The 23,865-nt window shown below is 36.0% G+C and overlaps 1 protein-coding gene across 3 annotated transcripts in view; it reads right to left on the minus strand.

The window, feature by feature from the left end:
• slc6a9 (solute carrier family 6 member 9) overlaps positions 1-23,865 on the minus strand; it is a 171,570-nt gene that overhangs the window by 10,406 nt on the left and 137,299 nt on the right. For all 3 annotated transcript variants that reach the window (XM_039735996.1, XM_039735995.1, XM_039735997.1), the window contains 8 exons: positions 16,516-16,672; positions 15,939-16,070; positions 15,041-15,308; positions 12,679-12,811; positions 12,103-12,237; positions 4,898-5,001; positions 3,481-3,718; positions 1,005-1,139 (listed from right to left, as the gene is read on the minus strand). In XM_039735996.1, the coding sequence (XP_039591930.1) occupies positions 1,005-1,139; positions 3,481-3,718; positions 4,898-5,001; positions 12,103-12,237; positions 12,679-12,811; positions 15,041-15,308; positions 15,939-16,070; positions 16,516-16,672 (1,302 nt within the window). The remainder of the gene's footprint in view (positions 1-1,004; positions 1,140-3,480; positions 3,719-4,897; positions 5,002-12,102; positions 12,238-12,678; positions 12,812-15,040; positions 15,309-15,938; positions 16,071-16,515; positions 16,673-23,865) is intronic.

Genomic DNA, 23,865 nt, shown 5'->3' on the forward strand with positions numbered 1-23,865 from the left:
CAGTCTTACAAACCTGGAGTAAACACCAGTAAAGAACAAACATGAGAAAACCTGCAGTCCCACCTAAAAATCCAAATGTGGAGCATCAGTGTACTACTGATGATTTTTAATATGGAGTACTGTACTTTGTTGACATTATACGGGGCACTACTGTGGATGAAATTACACTGGCATTCCTGCTTACACAGTGCATTACCCACCTTATATACTGTATATTCAGCAAACTGAATGATAATAGACTAAACAGGAACATAATCAAGTATCATATTGAAATTTAAAAAAAAAAAGTTCTTTCAGCAAATGCTTATTTGTAGCACAGTGGTTTAAGGCACTGGACTTTAAAACACAACGTTACCGGTTAATTTTCTGCTTTCTGATCACTGGGTAGACATGTGCAAGTTAATGATACAGCATTTGTAAAAATAAAAACATGTACTGTATATAAACACTTATATTTTTTCCTGAACTTATAAGTTGCCTTGGATAAAAGCATCAGGCAAAAATATATAATATTCTCAAACCCATTTAATTCAATTCAGGGTTGCAGGACAACTTTAGCCTATTCTGGCAGAATTGGGTGGAAGACAAGCACCAACTCTGGATGGGATGCCACTCACTGGACTTATTAATGCATACATCCTTACTCATACTTATTTGAGGGTGAATAATGAACAAACAGTTAAACTAATATGTATGTTTGTTATGCAAGGAGGAGAAAATTGGAATATCTTGGGAGAAAATGATCTTCATACATGGAGAACATTCAAATTCCACACAGAGAGCAACCCAGGATGATGAATTTGTGAACCAGCAGCACTGCCAAGTACACAATAATAATTGTTAACAGTACTTAGAGGCAGCAGCAAAGTTGATTGTTGACAGTTTGTGACATTTTTTGATCAAACTTTCTGCCCACACAAGTCAATTGTTACAGTAAATCTTTGTATAAAAGTCATTACAGAGAAACTTGATCCAGTATTAAATTATAACAAGTGTTTTCTCACCTGTGTAGTTAGTGGCACGCCAAGCAAGAAACCTATAACTGCAACTCCAAGGGTAACAAATGTTTTATTCTTGATTATCCAATCACTACCAATTTCATCCACAATGGCTGTAACCAGTGTTTCCAAAAGGCAAAACTGCAAAAAGAAGGATGATTTAAAATATATTACATTTTTCAGCATTTGCTTCCCTTTTATGGATCTTTCTCATCTCTGTTCAAATATGGTGTGGTATTGTATTTATTTATCAAATTTTATTTATTACTAAAAATATGCATTACAAAAGAATTATTATAATTAAACACAAGTTGGCATATAACTGATATACAGTAGAAAAGAAGGAATATTGCCTAAATAGGTAGATAAATCTCTATGGGTTTGAGAGGTTATGATATTTCATAAAATGTAACATTATTGCAGCAGTTTTGGATAGTGCGGTGGCAGCGACTGTTGACCAATCTAAAATAGGCTCTAATACATATTTAGTTACAATGTATCATATGACCTGTGAAAGCCTATAGAAATTTAATGATATTTCCTACAATCGGAAACAATGACATTAAGTACCACACGGGATGAATGGAATGATTCCTTATCCAGATGGGAGGCTCCAAGAGGACAGACAGGCATACCGGCCAAAGAAGAAAAAGGTGCCATACCCGAATGGGACTTTACAGGTGGATGGACGGACATCCCAAACAGAGTAGAAGATTCTTTACGCGGATGGTAGCCCCAGGGCAAATGGACAGGCATCCCGACCGGACATGTTTCTAGTACCTTCCCTAACCGGGATAAAAGAAGAGAAGGACAAGGAAGGGCTATCTCTGAAGGGTGTTTATTCCCACCAGGAGCTAGACGGCAGTGGCCCTCAATATTGGCTCCCATTCGGGAACCAGCAGAGGAGCCGCAACAGGGCGCTGCAGGAATCTGTACTCCCTATTATGTGGAACTTCTGTGCGACCCAGAAGTACTTCCAGTGGACAGTAGCCCTGGCACCAGAAGTACTCCGGGGTCCTCAATAAAAGGGGCTGCACTCCCTTCTCTAGGTGAGTTGGAGCTGGGAGGTAGGAAGGCAACACTTGAATGGAGGAGGACAGAGCGATAGAGAAAGGAGAGGGGATTGTGGAAGAGATAACTTGTGTTTTGGTATTTTATGGAAGTATTTACATAATAAACAACCCTTTGTTTGAACTCAGGACTGTGTTCATATAGTTTGGGGTTCACAGGCACCCCCATTCTATCAAAAAATATAAAAGCAATTATACTCTATATATTTATCTGGCTCTTTATTTTATTTGTTCATATTTGAAATACACTACACTTTGTGCCATTCACACAAAGAAGAAGGTATGACCCATCCATCCATCCGTTATCCAACCCGCTATATCCTAACTACAGGGTCACAGGGGTCTGCCGGAGCCAATCCCAGCCAACACAGGGCGCAAGGCAGGAAACAAACCCTGGGCAGAGCGCCAGCCCACCACAGAGCAAGGTATGACACAGTGGCTTTAAATAATATTTAATGACATATTTTATTTATAAGGCACCTTTCATATTCTCAGTTTGCATGATAAGTAAAACTATGTAATTGAACTGTTCTCATATCTTTTTTTTGGAACACATGCAAGGGTCACAGAGCAAGTGAAAGGTGGTAATGAATCAACAGTCTTATGGGTTTAAAGTTTAATAGTTTTGTCATGGCATGTCACTGCCTATTTACAGTAGGGGCACAACTAAAATTGTTGATATACATTCTTTTGTTGAAAAAAAGGCAAAAAAATGAATGAGTACACAATAAAAATTAATGAGTGCCACATATGTTTAGTGAGATTCCAACGTGAGTCAGTCTGTCCTTTAAAACAGAAACTAATAAAAGACTGGTCATACTAACAACTGGATGAACATGCCTGACATGTATTTTATTTATTTATATATAATATATATATATATGGTTTTTTTTTCTAAAGTGAAATTACAGACAATGTTGTTGAGTTCAAATGCTCACATTTTCTATTTTCTCTAGCATACCTATTCACTTCTTTAATTCTCTAGGTTGTTAATTAGTTCTACTTATGGTGATAGTAAAGATCATAAGGCAGCAGATCATTCACAAAGATCCACGTTAAGCATTGACATTCAAAGTTTACAAATAAAAAATGCAGTGGCATTGTGAAGTTTAATGTGATGCAGACAGGCAAAGGAGAGCATTGAGTCTTTGTGAAGTGCACAGATGCAGTAGGAGATTCTCCAAGGGATGTTTGAGGCTCATTAAATAAACTAAAACTTACCAGAAACAAATAAATCTAATGCTACACACAACCCAGACTGGTTATGGATTAATAGCACAAAAATGATAATTAAATGTATCTACCTCAAAATTATTGATGTAAATACTATTTGAACCAGCCAAAGCATCTGTAATGGAACTCATAGGTCTGAAGTCAATTCCATTCACTAGTAAGTGCTAAAGGAAACTCACCTGCGTTCCAAGTCCAAGAAGAATTAACATGAAGAAAAACAGAAGGGACCACAAAGGAGAGATGGGGAGCAGGGTCAAGGCTTCTGGATAAGCTACAAAGGCCAGCCCAGGCCCATGATCTGCCACTTGAGAAACATCAACCCCAAGATGGTGTGCCATGAAACCCAGGATGGAAAAGATGACAAAGCCAGCATAGACACTAGTTGCACAGTTTGTCACACTTATAATAATGCTGTCTCTGTATGAAGACAAATGAAATAAAAAATATTAATGGCATACAACTTCACTTGTTATCTTGAAAACTGACTTAAAGCAAAGAACTCTTTTATTTAATTTTCAATATAGATACAGTATATTATAATGTCCTGCTTTATAACCTTTGCTGCTGTGATATATACTGTAAAAAAAGAGTTCAGAATAATGTTTGTCAAACAATGTGCATCATGACATTTTACATTTGGTCAAAAATTACATTTGGGGCTAGGATAATATTAATATATTCGGAGACAATTATCTGTTTATGCATGGTTTTGTTTGTATTTCTCTCTGCTCTGTTCAAATTAACTCCCATAACTTTATGTTTCAATAGGATACAACTGTCAAAATGCTTCTTAAAAGCGAAAGGCTACTCTCTGAATAAGCTGTCGATTTCAGGGAATCCCCACTCATCTAGCATCATCAAGGTTTTTCAGTTGTTATAAAGAATCAATAATTATTGAATCAAATATGTGCAAAACATTTATGGGGTAGCTGAGGGCAACACTGGCATTAGACAGGCTGTGATGGAGTTAGAGTTAAACAACACTACGAAACTAATAAATGAATGATTCTAATTATGTACTTTATGTACACAGATGACTAGCTGTACCAACAACCTAAAGAAACCTTTGTTTGTAATTTAATGTGTGTGTTTTATTTATCTATTTATTTTTTAAAGTGCTTCTGTAAAAAGTCAAATCTTCCCCTGGGGACAAATAAAGTTCTATCTATCTAAAATGTACAGTAGCACAAGAAGAGTTGCGTCTTTGACATTCCAGTAATGAAAGCATTTTGTCCCTAGGGGTCACTCTTGCAGTACAGTCAGTATTCTATATTATTAAATTAAACATGTAATCACCCATCCAATTTTTAAACCCATTTAATACTGTCCTAATCCAATTACCCATTCATTTTTTAAAGCCTGATTTTCCCAGGAGAGAATCATGGGGAGTCACAGTTTATCCTAGGAACATCCAACATAAGAATCTCAGCACATGAAATCCTTCAAACTTAAATTTCATATACTATTACCATTACTGATACAGCAGTTAGTTTGTGTATAATTAACATATAAAACTCCTCAAATGCAGAATTACTTGCAAAAGGTAATTAGACTAGAACAGCCATAGAAGAATTCAAAAATAAGGATAAACTATACCTGTAGCAATTATTGTGGAATTTGTTATAAGATGCCATAGTGATTAGTCCCCCCCAAGCACAGCCAAGAGAGTAGAAAATCTGGGAAGCAGCATCTCCCCACACCTACAGAAAAATATTTTTTTTGGTGATATAATCTTTGAAAACTGTAACATTTAATTTAATTAGGCATTTATAAAAAATACAGCATTCAACAAAGAAAAAATACAATTCCCCCAAATGGTCCCCACCACTCACCCTTTCTGTTTAAAACTAAAATTTAAATTCCTCCATTTATCCTTTATATGGCCTTTTTATTCCTTACACTTAAAAAAAAAAACAATGCAATCAGTTGGAGAACCCCTAGGGCCTTGCCCTAGACGACATTTCCATACCCTAATTTTTACCTTTTATATTTTTATTAATTTTAATTAGAAACAGATAACATTCCATACAGTGAAGTGAAATTTAATAAATCAAAGCAAAATTCAACCCCCCCCAAGAGAGAGAGAGAAAGAGAAGCCAACAACAGAAACTACTTTATAGAAGGAGCAAGAAAAGTAGTGTATCCTTTTCCCACAAATGGAAGCTTATTCTAAAATGTTATTGATTAGATCTTGCCATATTTTTAAAAAGTTTTGAATAGATCTATACGTAAGAATTTGATTTTTTTCCAATTTCATGTAGTATAGAGCATCATTTACCCACTGACTTAAGAGTGGTGGGGTGGGATTCTTCCAATTGAACAAGATAAGTCTACACGCTAGTAGTATAGTAAAGGAAATTACAGTTTGTTTGTTCTTCTCCACTTCAAGGCCGTCTAGGAGTACACCAAACACAACTGTTAATTGGTTAGGAGTATTTGTCACACCAAAGCTGTCTGATAGGCATACAAAGGTTTTTGTCCAAAATTTTGTTAATTTGGTGCACACCCAGAACATGTGGCCCAGTGAAGCTGGAGCTAGATTGCAACTTTCACAGGCTGAATCTTGCCCTGGAAACATTTTGGACAATTTTAAACAATATAAATGTGCTTTATAAATGATTTTAAGTTGAATAACTAAATGCTTTGCACATATGGAGCTTGAGTATATCCTGTGCATGGCTGCCTTCCACTCCTTTTCTGAAATATTAAGTGACAGATCCTTTCCCCAATGTACTATGGCATCTTTGAAATATTTTTCTAAATTATAGAGATGATATCTGAGTCTTCAAGACTGATCAGTAATTCTTCTGGAATAGAACAAGATGGAAGGTGAGAAAAATTGAGAAGGTTTTGTTTAGCAAAATTTTTAGCTTGAAAGTAGTGGAGGAATTGTGTTTATGAAAAATTGTATTTGAAGTGTAATTGTTTGTAGGCTGTAAAGACATTGTCTATGTACAAGTCTCTAAGTGTTTTAATCCAAGACATTTTCCAGATATTGAAGAGTGTATATGTTTGAGAGGGTAGAAAAAGGTGGTTGTTATGTACAGGTGCAACAGATGAAAGCTTTTCTTTCTTAAGGTCCTTCCTACATTGGTTCCATATTCTGAGAGAATGAAGGGTTTTTAGTGTAATGACGGTAGTTTGTATTAAATGGGGCACAGAGCAAGGAATATAAAGAAGTACTGCAAGATTGTATTTCTATTGCAGACAACGCTTGTGGATATTCATCAATTTGTGTTGATGTCCTGGGGCCTCATATATAAACGGTGCATACGCACAAAAATATTGCATACGCCTGTTTCCACGCTCACTTTAACATGTATAAAAACTAAACATGGCGGAAAGCCACGCACATTCTCACACCATATTTGCCCAGTGCATATGCAAGTTTCAATTCGGTTTTGCAAACTGTCGGCACCCTGCATCAAAGCAGTGCAACAGTTCCTGTGTGGTTTCCCTTTCTTGTTTAGATTCACATCCCTTATGCGGCTTTATCAAATACAATGAAATTAACCACCTATCATTTATAAATTTAAGGCACCTGATTGTAATCAACCTGTAACAATATAATGATCCACTGCATTGCCAAACTGTTCTAAATATCATTGCTGCTTTAGCATTGTTACTCAGTGTATCATTCAGGGTATTTTAACTCATTGTATTCGTGTGTGGAATCACAGCTGTACAGCAGTTGATCAGAAAGCTCTACGGTGGGCTGTGTCGAGAGCGCAGATGATTATCGGGATACAGCATCTACCCTGGAGAACATTTATAGCACACAATGCCTCAGCCATAAGCACAGACTTTTTGAACTTCTCTCATTCATTAAATGCTTCAGAACCTTTCCTGCAATAACCTTGAGGTTCAGAAAGTTTCATCCCAAGAGTTATAAACGCACTCAATCAGTCCATCAAGTGCTCCTGGTAAAACTGTTTGTACTTAGAATTACAATTACCTCACTGTAAACTACTGTTATAATATTGCACAACCATTTGCACTATATGTACATGTATATTGTACTTGTGCTTTCATATTGTATACTTTACATTGTTTTTTTATTTATTATTATTGTTGTTGTTATTATATTATTTTATAGGAAAATAAGTTTATGGAGGATTTGCATATTAAATCTCATTGTGCCATGCAATAACAATAAATGAATTTAATTCAATTCAATAGAAGACAGTGCGTATTTACAGATGATGACAACTGGCTTCTAATTCGATTTAGATTTCCCAGAGCTATTTTCTTTGAGATCTTGATATCATTTTTAAGATGAAATGCATTACATTATACAGCTACATTTTAACCTCATTTAAATAATGTATACTGTTAATAAGTAAACGTGTGGGCACGGTGGCAGAGTGGTAGCAATGAGCTAGTGCCCTGTCCAGGGACTGGTCCTGCCTCACGCTTTATGCTTGCTGGGACTGGATGGATAGATGGATGGAATAATTAAACATGTACTACGAAGATATTTCAATGTTCCTTAAACGTTTTGAAGAATCTGCATTCTAAGCTTACAGATAGTCTGACATTTACCAAAGAGCTTATTGTGTGGCGATTTGTTACATGGAGAAAGAAAAGGAAGGACAGTAACAGAGGGTTGGTACATTTGTAAGAGACAGTACTGCTGCATTAAATCATTTCATTGAAGGTCACGTATGTCCCAGCAAGCATCTTGCAGGAGGCAGGAACAGTCTCTGGTCGGGACACCAGCTCGTCCTTACCACTGTGCCACTGTGTCCCCATGTTTAATACATGTTTTAATTCATTTCATCATGAAAAAATCAAGTATACATCTTAGTATTTAAATTGTTCAGAGATCTGTAATATCATGAATGTAATGTATTCTGTGTCCTGTCAGTATAAGAGAAAGCCCATTTAAAAAGCACATAGTGATTCATAAACATAAAGCATATAGAAGAATACATACAATACAAAACATTTAATGTGCTACTTTAGATATGACAGGATCTGAGAAACTCTAGTAAATTTAACATTGATTTGAAGATTATATTGTCATTAAAGTAGAACATCGTAAACTTAAAAGATTAAAGTGGACATTTCATCCATTTTTTTCAACGTGTCCCTCATGCAGTGGGCTGTCACGTTTTCACATTGACTTTGATATCTGACCACTTCTTTTTTATTTTGGGTACTATGTGACTTTCTAAACTTGAACTTTCGAGTTTCTCCGCCACTCTGTATCATTTGATCAACTTCCTTTGTTGTTTATACCCCTGCTTAAGCCAACAAATAGTATGTTTTTCCTTGCCTCTAGTTTGCATTCGCCGAAATTCTTTTTTTCCATGTGCTTTTGTCATTGTCTTTTAACCAAACACTGAACAGGGAAGGTGATATTTATATTGATTTGCATATTAAAATATGCAAAATTCTGGGAGGAGTCAGCGTGGGTTGGCAGGCGCGTGCGCGTTTGTTACTTTTCACACTGACTGGGATTTATGGAGCTGATGTGTGTGGAAATTGGCTTATGTAAGGCTTTGTGCCTCTGAATTTTTTTGTGTGTACACACACTTCCACTTTTGTCCATACACTATGTTTTAGTGCGAGTTCTATGCACAACGTTATGCATGAAGCCCTAGGTCTTTATGGGATGTATATTTGCCGCCCAGTAATAAAACTGAAAGTTGGGTAGTGCTATACCCCCCTTCTGCCTTAGGCTGTCGTAGAGTCACTCTTTGGATGCATGGATGTTTCGAATTCCAAATGAATGAAGTTATGTTTGAGTCTAATTTCTTAAAAAAATTATTTGTTAATGTATATCGGGATGCTTCGAAATAGAAAGAGCAGCTTGGCAAGGATGGTCATCTTAACAATGTTGATTCTCCTGCTAATGTAAATTGGAGGGTAGACTGTGTGCTCATGCCTTGTTTATTTTTTCAATGTAGACAGCAAAATTTTGTTGAAAAAGAGCTTTATATTTACTTGTAATATTTGCCCCAAGATATTTAAACTGATCTGCTTAGATAAATGGAAAGTTGTTCAGTCCAATATTACGTGCTAGAGAATTTACTGGAAAAAGCAAGCTTTTTTCAATTGATTTTAAATCCAGGTATCTTTTGAAAATCTGCTAATGCTTTTAGGACTGCTGGCACAGAATTTTATGGGTCCCATATATACAGTACCATATCATCTGCATATAGTGATAGTTTCTGTTCCAGTCCTTCTCTGAAAATCTCCTTTATCTCTGATGCGTTTCGAAAGTATACAGCCAACGGTTCAATGTCGATTGCAAAGAGCAAAGGTGATAAGGGGCATCCTTGTTGAGCACCACATTCTAGTTTGAAGTTATTTGAAATAATATTGTTAATATGAACTGAGGCTTCTGGACTTGTATAACGTAGTTTGATCCATGTACATATGTTTGGACTGGACCCAAATTTGTGCAATGTGGTGAATAGGTAGTCCCATTCAACCATATCAAGTGCTTTTTGTGCCACTATAGATTACCGGATCTCTTTGGTGTTAGATGTAAGGGGTGAATATATTATATTAAACAAATGTCAAAGGCTAGGCGTTACGTGTCTGCCTTTAATAAACCCTATTTGGTCTTGTGATATTACAAAAGGAAGCACTTTCTCAATCCTTCTGGCTAGAACTTTGGAAAGTATTTTAACATTGTTATTCAGAACAGAGATTGGTCTGTATGATACACATTGTAGTAGGGCCTTGTTTTTCTTAGGAAAGATGGTAATTAAGGTCTTGGTGAAAAGTTAGAGGTAGAATTTTTTTCATCTTTAGCCACTACAACGTTGCTAATAATACTGCAGCTTACTTATTTGAGAATTTTTTTAATAAAATTCCACTGGGTAGTCATCAGGGCTGGTTGCTTTCCCACTTTGAAGTGAGTTTGCAGCATTTAGTAATTCTGAAAGTGTCAGAGGTTTATCCAGTTCTGCAGCACTAAGAGTATTTAGCTGTGGTATCTCTAATGAATGAAGAAACTATTATCTTTTTTAAACTGAGTAGAATATAAGGATTTGTAATACTCTCTAAATGTGTAAGTTATATTTTTATGGTCAATAATTTTATCTCAGTCTGTGTTGTTAATTGCTTTTATTGTATTACAGACTTCCTGCTTGTGGATTTGTTGGGCTAAGATCTTATTGCCTTTTCTCCATGTTCATGTGATATCATCTACTGTTAAATTCTGCTCCATACTTCTAAAGTTTTTATTTTTGTATTGAGGATTTGTTCTGTTCTGTGTATTGTATTGTATTGACCCCTTCCTTTGACACCCACTGCACGCCAACCTACCTGGAAAGGGGTCTCTTTGAACTGCCTTTCCCAAGGTTTCTTCCATTTTTCCCTACAAGGGTTTTTTTCTTTGGGAGTTTTTCTTGTCTTCTTAGAGAGTGAAGGCTGGGGGCTGTTAAAGCCCATTGCAGCACCTCTTGTGTGATTTTGGGTTATACAAAAATAAATTTTATTGTATTGTATTATATAATAATGATGTCACAATTTAAAGATAACCTGTTCTGTTTCTTTAGTAGTGAAGAGATTAAATTTTGATTATAAAACCTGTCTTTTCCTATTGAGTGCCTCATGTGGAGACCTGCCATATTCTAGACCTATTCAGGTAATTTTGCTGATTTAACTCAGACACCTTCTTGGTTTTCAATTTATTTTGTGAGAAAGATATCAAATAATCTGCTCTCTTAAAATGCTTTCAGAGCTTCCCAGACCTGCTGAGACCACTGAGAATGCATTTGTCTCAAGAAAATAATCAATTTGCTTGGATATGAATTATGTACAGTTCTTATCAGCTAATGACAGGGGTTAAGACACCAGCTAAGAGATGAGAGTGTAGGTCAAAGATAACAATAGTGTCATACTCACAAGACTTTATAGTGAACAAAAAAATATTGTCTTTGAGGAAACAATCAATTCTTAAGTAACAATGATATACGGGTGAGAAAAAAGGAGTATGCACTTAGGTTAAGATTTAAGAACCTTCATGGGTCATATAAGTTATGATCTGTTACAAACTGTGTAATTATCTTTGCAGTATTAGATGTTACAGCCATTGTATCTGAGAATCTGTCCAGGTCTGGATTTAAAACACAATTAAATTATCCGGCCATTATAATTTTGTGAGTGTTCACATTAAGGATAGATGAAATTACATTTTGGATGAAAGCTCTATCATCTGCGTTAGGTGCATAGATATTAATCAGAATCATTTAGTATTAGATAAATTGCCCATCACCATGAAAGATCACCCTACAGAATCAGATATTGCATCTGACACTTCAAATGGGATAGTTCTGTGTATTAAGCTTCCCACACCCCTGGTTTTCTTTGTATAGCTAGAGTGAAAAATTGGGCCAGAACACTCTCTTTGCAACCAAAACTGCTCTTTGCTTACTATGCGAGTCTCCTGTAAAAATACTATCTTGGCATTGAGACTTTTTATTTCTCTTTAATTTATGATTGACACCCTTGACATTCCAGCTCAAAAACTATTTGGTCATAGAAATATTTCTTCTGAACTTGTGTTGACATTTTGTAGTCTTAGGTTAAGGAAGTACTTTGCACATGCAATAGCTTTGACTTAGATTTCATATTATCTGCCAAGGGGCTTAAATTTTACAGTGTTTTTAACAATTTTTTTTCTTTTATTCTTGGTCTATTTGGACTGTTTAAGATAATAATACCATTAGTCTGTATTTCGACTGTATCTTCACAAGATATCTCAAATCCTGACCTCATGATGAAATAAAAACACCATCACACACAAATTGTACATATATTTCAGTCTACAAATAGTCACTAACCTTGGCATCCAGGATTATGCTCCATTGAGGGGTTAAGTAGTACTTGATACCATTTATAGCTCCTTCCAGTGTGATGCCACGGACAAAAAGGATTGTAAGGACTACATAAGGGAACGTGGCTGTAAAGTAAACCACCTAGGTAATATAAACAGATACTGTCATGAAGTGTGCAAATATGAAATTGCGAATTGATAATCAAAAATGTACATTCAGTTTGCATCCTTGTTTGGCCCTATGATATTGGCTTATTGTAACACCACTGATAAGCTAAAATCATTTAAATACAGTATTTTTTTTCTTCTGTAAGGCATATACTCTATTAAAATGGAACATTAGCACCATCGGTTCGATTTTAGTTTAGATTTAATTTACCCAGTTACTTCATATTCTTTATCTGTTTATCCTTGTATCAGTTCCAAACACAGGGCTGTGTAAAGCCAGTGCCTTTCCTGTCAACATTAGTAAAAACAAAACGACTTTGGTGTAAGGTACAAAACAACCCTAGATATAATGCAGGTTCACTACCGAGTCAAAGTATGCAATACATTTGTAAAATGAGAAAATATACAGACTTGCCTTTCCAGAAGATTTGACTCCTCTGATAAGGCAGAGGAAGACAACAGTCCAAGAGCAAGCAAGACAGCCCAGAATAGGAAGCCTTACATTTCCAAAGTTTCCAATGTCATCAGAAATGTTAAGTACATAGTATCTGATACCAAGAACACAAACAAAGGACTGTTACTTAAAGATCTCATTATAGTTTCAATAAAAATGGTTTGCTGCAACAAAGTTCAGTTTATGACATGTAACCAGAGGTGGGTAGTAACGAGTTACATTTACTCCGTTACATTTACTTAAGTAACTTTTTAAAAAAATTGTACTTCTAAGAATAGTTTTACTGCACCATACTTTTTACTTTTACTTGAGTACATTTGTGAAGAAGAAATGCTACTCTTACTCAGCTACATTGGGCCACACTCGACTCATTACTTTTTATACAATACACTATTTTTGCCAGAGAGAAATCTCCAGTGGATCTACTACATGACTGTTTCACCAATCAGACGTGGCAACAATAATCACATGACTACGTTTCACCAATCAGACTTAGCAACAATCATCACATGACTGTTTTACCAATCAGACGTAGCCATGCTGTCACATGACCACACACAAACTTCCTGCATCTGCAGCCTGAGAGAGACTTTTTAGTTATGCGGGGCTCCTGTTCACTGCTAAACGGTCACAGCTTCACTACAAGAACCTTAAGAAGCTTAACCATCACTTTACTGAGTGAAGAACAAGCACGTTTTAACCAAACATGCACAGTCATGGTAAAGTGAGATTTTTTGTACATGCACAAGCTTGCCTTGTTCTAATGTTATTTTCTATCAGCTGTGCTATTTGGAGGGCAAGTGTGTGACGATGCAAGTGTGTCCCTCTTCCCACATGGGAGTCTGCTGAACCCACACCGTCGATAGTTATGACTGAGATGAGTGGACATATGAAGATGATTCACTGATGAGACCAAAGGATGCTGGAAAAAGTGCTCAAGTGCTTTTATTAAAAACCAGTCAAAACTAAAGTAAAATCAACAAAAGTGTTAATGGTGCAGTGTTCTATAAAAACAGTACATATATAAATCCATAAAAATCATTGTGAAAAGTAAGGATAAAAAAATAAATAAATAAATCCATTAAAAATTCAAGGTTAAAATGCTGACTAACTCCTCCTGATCTCAGCCCACCTCCTTTTCATTCTCCTGGCTCACCCATTGCTTGCGGAGACTCAACAGCCACAACCTCCTTTCGGCTGACCTCTGTCTTGAAGCCAATGAAGCAACTGAGAACGATCGCACCTGCATGTGCAGATGCGACTTGCTCCAACTACCTCATTAACTCCCCGCGGTCGTGCAATTGGAGTGACACCGCTTTATGGATTTAAAACTGGCCTTTTTTTTTTTTTGAAGCCGTAGACCCACTACACCACAAAGTGAATATACAGTATTATACTGTCAGTGTACAGTATATCTTGTTACTGTAAGTAGTTTGCACTGTTCAAACATACATGTTACCTACTGTAGGTATTGGCCTCAAAAGCTTTGTTGTGAAAAAACAAGATTTGGAACTTTGTGTTATTTGTGCATCTTTATTTTGTAAAGATGTTATTTATTTTTACTCATTTTTTTTATTTTATTATTTGGAAATAGCAAAATTTACACATATAGCACACTATAGCACACATTTACACATTATTTTATATTTTTGTCTGTCTTATTACAACATTTCTAAAAAATAAATAATTTATTATGTTCAAACAGTTACTCGGTACATGAGTAGTCTTTTCACCAAATGCTTGTTTACTCTTACTTGAGTAATTTTTTGGATGACTACTTATTACTTGTACTTGAGTAATATTATTTTGAAGTAACACTATTCTTACTTGAGTACAATTTTTGGCTTCTCTACCCACCTCTGTATGTAACAAAGTTCAGTACAGCCTCTTAACAGAAAATAGTCTTATGAGACATCTATTATTATTATTTATTAATCAATTCACAGAAATACACAATCGCATCTACCACTTCTGAACTATCTCTCAAAAAAAAACCAAGGAAATGCGGTACAGATAAAATGTTTTACAAAATAATTATTTAGGCTAAGCAGTACTTTTAATATACTGGCTTGCAAGTTAGACAGAAATTAAAAACAACAAACAAATCATCCTCTTTTTGTCAGTGTGGGCAAGACAAGACAAACATTTTCAATCAAAGCTTAATTGGCTTTATGATTTAAGTCCCACTAGGTGGGATGCATCTTCAATTAACAAGTCTTTTTCTAAAATCCTTTACTATTGTTTTCCCCCTTTTCACTTCTATTCTTGTGTTAATACTGAGTATACCTAAATGTGGCTGAAAAATTTGTATTCATCAACTTACTTCCAGTATTCCTCACTTGGACTAGTCCTCTTTGCTGTGTGGTTTATCATTTCAGACACATTAGCCATTAAAGCAGCAGAAGATCCATTGGAGTAATTTCCACCCCCCACCACCCCACTGCAGTCTGGTGTATTCCATACATTATTACAGTATGTCCATGGCAGGAGGTTCGTCATGGACATGAAGAAGTAGTAGAAAGCAATGCAGATCACCACATTGTAATAAATACCAATATATGTGGAAACAACCATCATGCCATAACCAACTCCTATTTGATAGAGAAAAAAAAAATCAGTTAAAGAATGTATCTTCTCATAATGATTTTACAAAATAATGATTATTACTTAACATGAATTCTCATAAGCTATTAAAAACTATATACTTCTTCCTACATTTAACTTTCCATTGTCCTGATAAATTAATACTTGTTGCTGAATAAATTTATGAGAACAGGAAAAAATATTTTAAATGTTCTATAAGCAATGGGCAAAGGCAAGGGCCATCCCTGAACAAAACAGCAGTCCACCACAGCAAATAAAAAACAGACACACACACACCTACTCACCATGGCTTTATTTACAGGTACTACATAAAATCTATTAGCCTCATTGTCAGGTTAAGCTTAGTCACTAAATTTGACAAGTGAAATGATTATTTGTAAAATCTACTCTTTATAACTTAATTAGATATTGTGGAAATGCCAATGGCTGTCTTGTGAAAAGATTCTATAGTTGGTCCTTTATATGATTCTGACATTCAAAAATGAAACAGAAATTTTAAATGTAATTGTCAAGCAAACATCTTCTATAGCCGTTACAGTGTGCACAGATATTTTAAAGACATTATAATGTCTAGAATATATTAAACATAAAATGACCTTTAAGGTGTTTGTTTTTACCTTTAAAAACAGGGCTGACCTTCCAGACCCCAAGGCAGCCGAGACTGGCAAACTGACCAAAGGACAGTTCCAGAAAAAACAGAGGAATCCCACAGAACACCAACATGATGAAGTATGGGAACATAAATGCACCTACAAGAAAATACAGTGATTCTTTTAAAATGTGAGCTTGTCTGCCTAACATATATACCACATAATAAGCCAAATAACCAGAAATACAATATAATAATTTATTCATAGTTTACAGATATCATAAAATCTATTATGATAATCAGTTATAAACAAGTGAAGATCAACTGTTAATTACTGTATTAATATTTCAAGTAATCGTTGAAACCTCCTAAAACATTCATGGACACATTTTAACTTATACCCAACCACATAAAGCTGGAATGCTAGGTAATATGTTTGGTTCTTCAATATAATGTATACCAACGCAAACTGATTCATGTATGTGCTCTTTATATTTGTTTGTGACATGTTTTGGCATTAATGTCAGCTTACACTTACTTTTTTGTCTGGTTTTTGAAAGCCATTCTTAGCTACTAAGTCCTGTAATTTACAGTAACAGACTAACCTCCTCCATTTCTATAGCAGAGGTACGGAAATCTCCAGACATTTCCAAGTCCAACCGCATAGCCAACACTAGTCAGAACAAATTCAATCTGGTTGCCCCAGTTTCCACGTCGTACGTTTTCATCTTTCTTCATTTCTTCACCAGGAATAGCTCCATTCTGCAAGAGAATCAAAAACAAAGAACACTTTTCTAAGACAATGTATGCATGTTTTTGGAAAAGGTAGGTTGATACTGATGCTACACTACACTCTCCAGTTCTAGCCTTTTGAATTTATATGCCCTTATCTCTTGTTTCCTGTATTAAAGAAAAGCAGTGTTTTTTTTTCTTTAGACAACACTGTGCCACTACACTTAAGACCCAAAACTCTGTTCTTCTTCCAAAACAACAAGACAATCTAACACAGTACATGGGCTATATACACCTATTCTGGATAGTTTCCCAGAACATGCAAAATAAACAGTGAAGTTCTACTGTTAATCATTGACTGGAGCTTTTCGACCTATTCTTGATAAGAAACAAAATATATATATATATATATATATATATATATATATATATATATATATTTATAAATTATTGGTGGTTTACAAATGACACAAATAATAATAGGTTAAATTGCTAATACATAAAATGCAAAAACCTATAAATATTTCATATTAATTTTTAGCACTAACATTAAAACACAAACCCCCTACTTAAATCACATACTGTGCTTGTCTGTTACTTTTGATCTTTAGTTTCATATTTTACTGTTCAATCCAAGACTTTTCTCTGACCTCTTTCATCTCTTAAAACAAATATATATTAATTTACTCAAAATAAAAAAACAATCTTTAATCAATTAACCTTTAGCTTAAATAGCATCCTTCACTGAGTACACCAATACAAGATGTTCCACTAAACAAACAAATACCATTCAAAGTAAGAATTAAATTCAAGATCATTCATTACATGATACATTACAAGGAAACAAACCGTATGTGATGTCTACTTGAGTAAAGATATGAATAAATTTATATTATGAGAAGACACTGGTATTAGTACATTCTAATCAAACAACATACCTAAAAGTATATATTTTTAATATGGCTATACCCATCTACAGCATTTTGAAACTAGAGTGTAAACTGATGCACCTCCAATGAGGAGTATAAGACAGATATTCACAAAACAGAATCTATCTTTAGTAAACCTGCCAAATGTTTTTCTATATACTACAACTTAATCAATGTCTCCTTCTATACACTTGCAGGTTGACCACTTCTGACCACTTTTTAATTTAAATGCATAATTGAAAGCTTAACTCCTTACTACATAAAATTGATAGTTTCACTAGCACACTAGGTTCTCCATTAGAGAATGCCAAAGTTAAAACTCTTTATAAGAAAGCTAGTAACAAACATAAAGGAGAATCCTGGTTGTGTGCTGTGTAGTTTCCACATTAAAAACACTTGTGTTTCACCTGGGGCCTCATGTACAAATGGTGCGTACACACAAAAATGTTGTGTATGAACGTTTCCACGTTCAAATCGCAATGTATAAAACCTAAACTTGGCGTAAAGCCACACACAATTTCACGGTAACTCAAACCCAGGTGTGCGCAAGTTCTCTGCTTGGTTTTGCAGACTGGCGGCACCCAGCATCAAAGCAGTGCTACTGTTCCAGTGTGGTTTCCCTTTCGTTTTTAGATCCACATCCCTGACGCAGCTTTATAAATACACTTAAAAATAACTGCATATTGTTTATTAGTTTAAGGCATGTGATTGTAATTAACCAGTAACAATATAATGGTCCACAGAATGGTCAAACTATTCTAAATACAATAGCTGCTTTAGCGTTGTTACTCTCACTGCACCTTCTTCTTCTTCTTCTTTCAGCTGCTCCCATTAGGGGTTGCCATAGCGGATCATCTTTTTCAGTATTACTCTTACTGCACCACTCGGAGTATTTATTTCACTGTATCTGAGTGGGGAATCACAGCTGTACAGCAGCTGATCAGAAAGAGAATTATCGGTATACAGCATCAAGCAGATGCTGCCTCAGCCATGCTGTCTATTGATCTGCTCTCATACGGGAAACGCTTCAGAGCCTTTCCTGTATGGACCTCGTGGTTCAGAAACAGTTTCATCCCAAGAACTATAAACGCACTCAATCAGTCCATCAAGTGCTCCTTGTAGAACTGTTTGTACCTATAAGTACAATTACCTCACTGTGAACTTGCGATACAGTTATAATATTATACAACCTGAGTTACTTTATAAAGCGCGTATTTACATATGATGACAATATCATTTTTAAGATGAAATGCAGCAAAATATGTTTATTATATAGATAAAACTTTAACTTCATTTAAATAATCTATATTGTTAATAATTAAACATGTGAGGACACAACAATTTTAGTTACACCAACTTTTAATCTTTAAAAAGCATTCAGTAGCCAGAACACTAACATTTTCTGCACCTGATGCTACTGTTTCTATATTTGTTCAGCTGGCTGCAACACAGCACTGGAGTCTCCAATGTGCTCCTAGCACATAGCTGTCACGCACAATGTTGGGTCAGGTGCAGGAAATTTAAAACTAGAGTTCCTCTGGTTAGCACCATATGAGGCTATACAGGTCCCAAGGCACAAGCTCTGTAAAGTAAAGGCTGGAATTGAAAGCACTCCTGCTACACATTTAACTGTTGCCTGTAGTTTTCCACATTTTGTGATTTTAAGACCTGTATGTGCCATTTTAGTTAAATATACAGTGGCCTCACTCTCCGATATGTAGTAAAAATAAAAAGGTATCTACATTTAAGTATGAAAGCCGAATAACAACAGGAGATATTATATTTAATGACTACAATTTCACTTAAAAAGTCTTAAAGACTTAAGAACAATTCAGAGAAAAATTTACAATATATTCATTAGATGCCTATTCACCCCTTTTCTAAACAACTTGTCTTAATGAGGCTTCCAACGTGGTTTGAAACACAGGCAGATGCAGCAATATGTATAAAGTGGAAATCAGCCCTAGATTGATCCCCTGAAAAGGCACACTCTTTCAGATTTGAATTGTCAATTAACTTCGCCTTTGAAACGTAAAAACACACGAAGAACATGAATGCTCTAAAAAACAGGGAAGACTGGCAGAAGTCAAATCTGGAAAAATTGCAATGTGTAATACCAACACTATCTTAGCTGCAAATAATTAAGTGATGCTATTTGGACATCATCTAAACCTGGAAAGTATTTGGCAACCCTCTGGTCTTCTTTTTTCTCCTTATTTATTTGTACATCTTTTATTCAAACAACTACCTAATTACAAAAATGCAGAACCATAGTACTGCTGCCTCACATGTCCATCCTGGTCCAATCACCGATTTCGTGCAGTCTGAATGTTCTCTGGTTTCAGCATGAAAACAGATATTATTCTCAAGGTTTTACCATTTTCTCCTACATGCTAAATAAAGATTGTAGATTAGGTTGACAGGCTAAAAATAAATGTGTGTGAATATATACAAGTTTGCCATGAGAAGGACTGATGCTTCATCCTTGATTGATTTCTGCATTTTTCCAAATGTTGGTGAGATAGGGTCTAGCTTTTGACAACACTAGACAGAAATATTTTGTTTCTGAAAATGCTAAGTGAAAATATACATACTTTGTATACTATGCCTAATTTTAAAAACTGTATGTACATAAAAAATTAAGTAAGGTTAAATTACAAAATGCACAAGATGTTAGGTCATTTTAAATCTCTTGTGACCCTCTACCCCAGGATACATATAACACAAATATTCCATCCATCCATTATCCAACCCACTATATCCTAACTACAGGGTCATGGGGGTCTACTGGAGCCAATCCCAGCCAACACAGGGCGCAAGGCAGGAAACAAACCCCAGGCAGGGTGCCAGCCTACCGTAGTGCGCGCACACACACACAACACAAATATTGATTTCACTAAAAAAAATGAACCATTAATACATGGTATACAATTTTTTTTAATTAAGACTGAATTTGTTCCATAATATCTGCGTACTGAAAAAAAATTCAAATAGCTGAGGTGGTTCTGTGGAGGAACACCCAGCAGGTCAAAGTGAGAAATGACTAGCTGTGTGATTTTAGAAGGTTTTCATTACTGCTAGTGATGAGCGAGCGCCATGGTGTTTGTTTTGCCTCGAGTTCAGAGAAATCATGAAAGTGTTCATGAATATCGCCAAACTCAGCGAAATGCATTGAAGTCAATGGGGAAGGACTAATTGAACTAGATTTGACTGGATTATATTGGTGTAATCATCTTTAAAGTATCCCTGAGGGCTAGCAAAACATCTGCAAATTATACTGGACTGATTACTGTGGACAAAAAGGTGACCTGAGCTGTGTGGTAGCAGTGCCAACCACTGCACCACCGTGAGATCAAAGAAGAAACAACGCAGAGATGCCCAATCATATACAGTATTTTCTCAAAACAAAGTAGAAATGCAGAAATCGTAGTCAAAAATTAAAAAAAAAAAAAGTAGGTCTTTTAAAGGCAGAAAATTAAAAGTGACATGCCATGACAGAAGTCGCTAGATTGTTCTATTTTTTGAAGTTGCTCTGAAGGTTCTCCAAACTGTCTGTGTTGATGCTTTGTACTTTTTCTTCTATCAAAATGATAGACATAGTAATAAATCTTTTGTTATTATTATTTCATAGAGTCTCCTATTTTTGGGGGGTGGGCATCAGGTTCCTTCAAGATTTGTTTTTTTTTATCTCCACGTAGCTAATTATGCACGCATAGGGCGCGTGCCTTCTTCTCTTATACTGACGTGAAACTCTAAGATCAACCTACACATTTGGCAACAAGCAGAGATATCTCATTATCTATGCTGTATATGTTTCATAAAAATATAATTTGGAGAACTTACTTTATTTACTTATCTGTTCTACCACTAACTAAATTCCACAAACCCTGGGGGGCAGTCCCTTACAATGTTGGCTATTACAGGCCTGGGAAATGTCACACTGACCTTGCAAAGCATTATGGGGTGCTGGAGGAAAAAAGTTCTCCTAAACCGGCTGAATTATCAGTAAATAATTTGATGAGGGTGAATGCAGCAAATTCGCTTGGCAAAATTCGGTGATCAACACTAATTACAGCAAAACGTTATCTAAAACGGACATATACAATACCTTTTGTAGCACACATATAATCTATCTATCTATCTATCTATCTATCTATCTATCTATCCATTTTCTAACCCACTTATTCAGTTTAATTTCACTGGTCCCTTCATACACACACCTACAGTGTAACGATTTAGAATTGCTAATTGCCTTTGGGATGTACAATAAATGTTATGAGTACGTGCAGAGAACGTACAAATAGATGGATATCTTGCAGATTTCCATGGTGTAACAGTGGACTTGTAATTCCATCATTGCTGATGACCAGAAATGTGCAATTTAAGTGACCATTAAATGCTTTTCCAGCTCTCCAGTGTTCAGAGTTTATGTTTGTTGGCTCACTGCAACTACATACTAAACTGATTACATAGTCATGCATAAAAACCCCAGCAAAGTTCGCATTCTTCATCTATCAGTGCCTCTGCATCCACTGCCCACTACAATGTAATGTTCAAAGCCTGCATAGAGCCTATTCCAACTAGAATATCCACCACAAGGCGAACGCACGCACACACACATAACAGGCCTAATTTAGCATCACCAGTTCACATAATATGCATGTATTTGGCCAGAGGGTGGAAACCCAGCACTGCAAACTCCATGCAGACAGGACCTGTCAATCAATCCCCAATAATATTTTGTGAGTACTGTGAAGTGGACCTATCTATTTGCTCTTTGCCACATTCAACACTTGTCTTGGCTCACTATAAAATCCATGCACATTTTCTAAAAGCATACCCACCAAATTTGATTGCGTTAAAAGCAGAGATATGGAAATGCCCAAGAAAAATAACATATTGAACAAAACATATTCCTAAAGCATATTAAAGTAAAGGCACAGGCAACATAGAGTCGTGCTTTCACCAAAAGTAACTGTGGATCACACATGTAAATACATTTGTTTCTAATTTGCTTATTGGTGATTTTTATCTAATAAAACACTGTAAATTTCCCCCAATAACCATTGATCCACTGTGCATGATAAGTTATGTTGAACAAGGCACACAGAATGTAATGTTTCTTCCGATTTGGTCCACTACCTACACTCAAATGATTTATTATGCCTCACCAAAACACACTTAGGCATATAGACTTTCCCATTGTGTTTATGGAATTTTAACATAATACTGTGTAACCTTTGACCATGGTCCAGATGAGTTCATTTAAGTATAGCTATTTTGGGGCATTAACACAAGAAGAGATGTTGCCCACAGACTTAAGAAGTTAAGACTGGCTCTAGTCTGGGCACTACTAGCCTGGACCTGTGGAGACAGAAGGACATTGGCTATCATGAACAATGTTTCACACTCTGTGCCTGGCACCCTGGTTAGCCTGTGAGGTACTTTCAGCACAAGGCTGACTGTACTATTTACCTTCAGAAAGTGCTATCAGAGGTAATTTTTAATAGCTGTCATGTATTTCACAACATAGCCTCTGGCTAGAGAGTAAATTTTTTGGAAGATTTAAAATGTTCAATTTCAATTACAATATTTTATATATGTTGTGAGAGATGGCCGGCAGCTTACCCCGGCCAACACATCCAGGCCGGTAGATGGAGTCCTCCCTGCAACATGGAGGTGCCCCGGATTCCCACAGGGCATCATGGGCATTATGGAAAATGGAGTTTGGCTCCACAGCCCTGCTGGATACTGTGGTTGCCGCCAGGGGAGACTTTTGTTTCTATTATAGTCCGGGCTGAAGAAAAATACAAGTCTTTATCTGACAGGAAGTGCTGTTAATAACATGGACAGAAGGACAGGAAATATTACGGGTCATGGACTACATAAAGGACTCTGGGAAGCCCAGCAAGCTGAGCCGGAGTTGGAAGGGAGTGTGACGGAGCTGCTGGGAGGAGAGGAGGATTATTGTTAGTATTTGTATTGATTTATTTATTTATGGTGGTGTTAGTGGTGTCTACTATGGCACAATATCAGAAACAAGAACTTAAAATTATTTCTGGTACTTTTACCTGGTGTCCTGGACGTTTTTCTGCAGGGTTTCACGGGGCAACAGCGACCCCTAGTATCACAGTGGCATAGGTTTTTTGGCAGAAAACCTGAAAACTTTTCTGTGTACACAACAGTGTCACGACACAAGGGAACCCGCCAAATCCATTTGCCAGCCTATAATGGGGAGGAAGAAGACGAAGCAGGCCGGCAACACAAGGGGAAGCCAAGAGCTCAACATTGCCT

The sequence above is a fragment of the Polypterus senegalus genome, chromosome 14, assembly GCF_016835505.1.
Source record: "Polypterus senegalus isolate Bchr_013 chromosome 14, ASM1683550v1, whole genome shotgun sequence".
NCBI classification, from domain to species: domain Eukaryota; kingdom Metazoa; phylum Chordata; class Cladistia; order Polypteriformes; family Polypteridae; genus Polypterus; species Polypterus senegalus.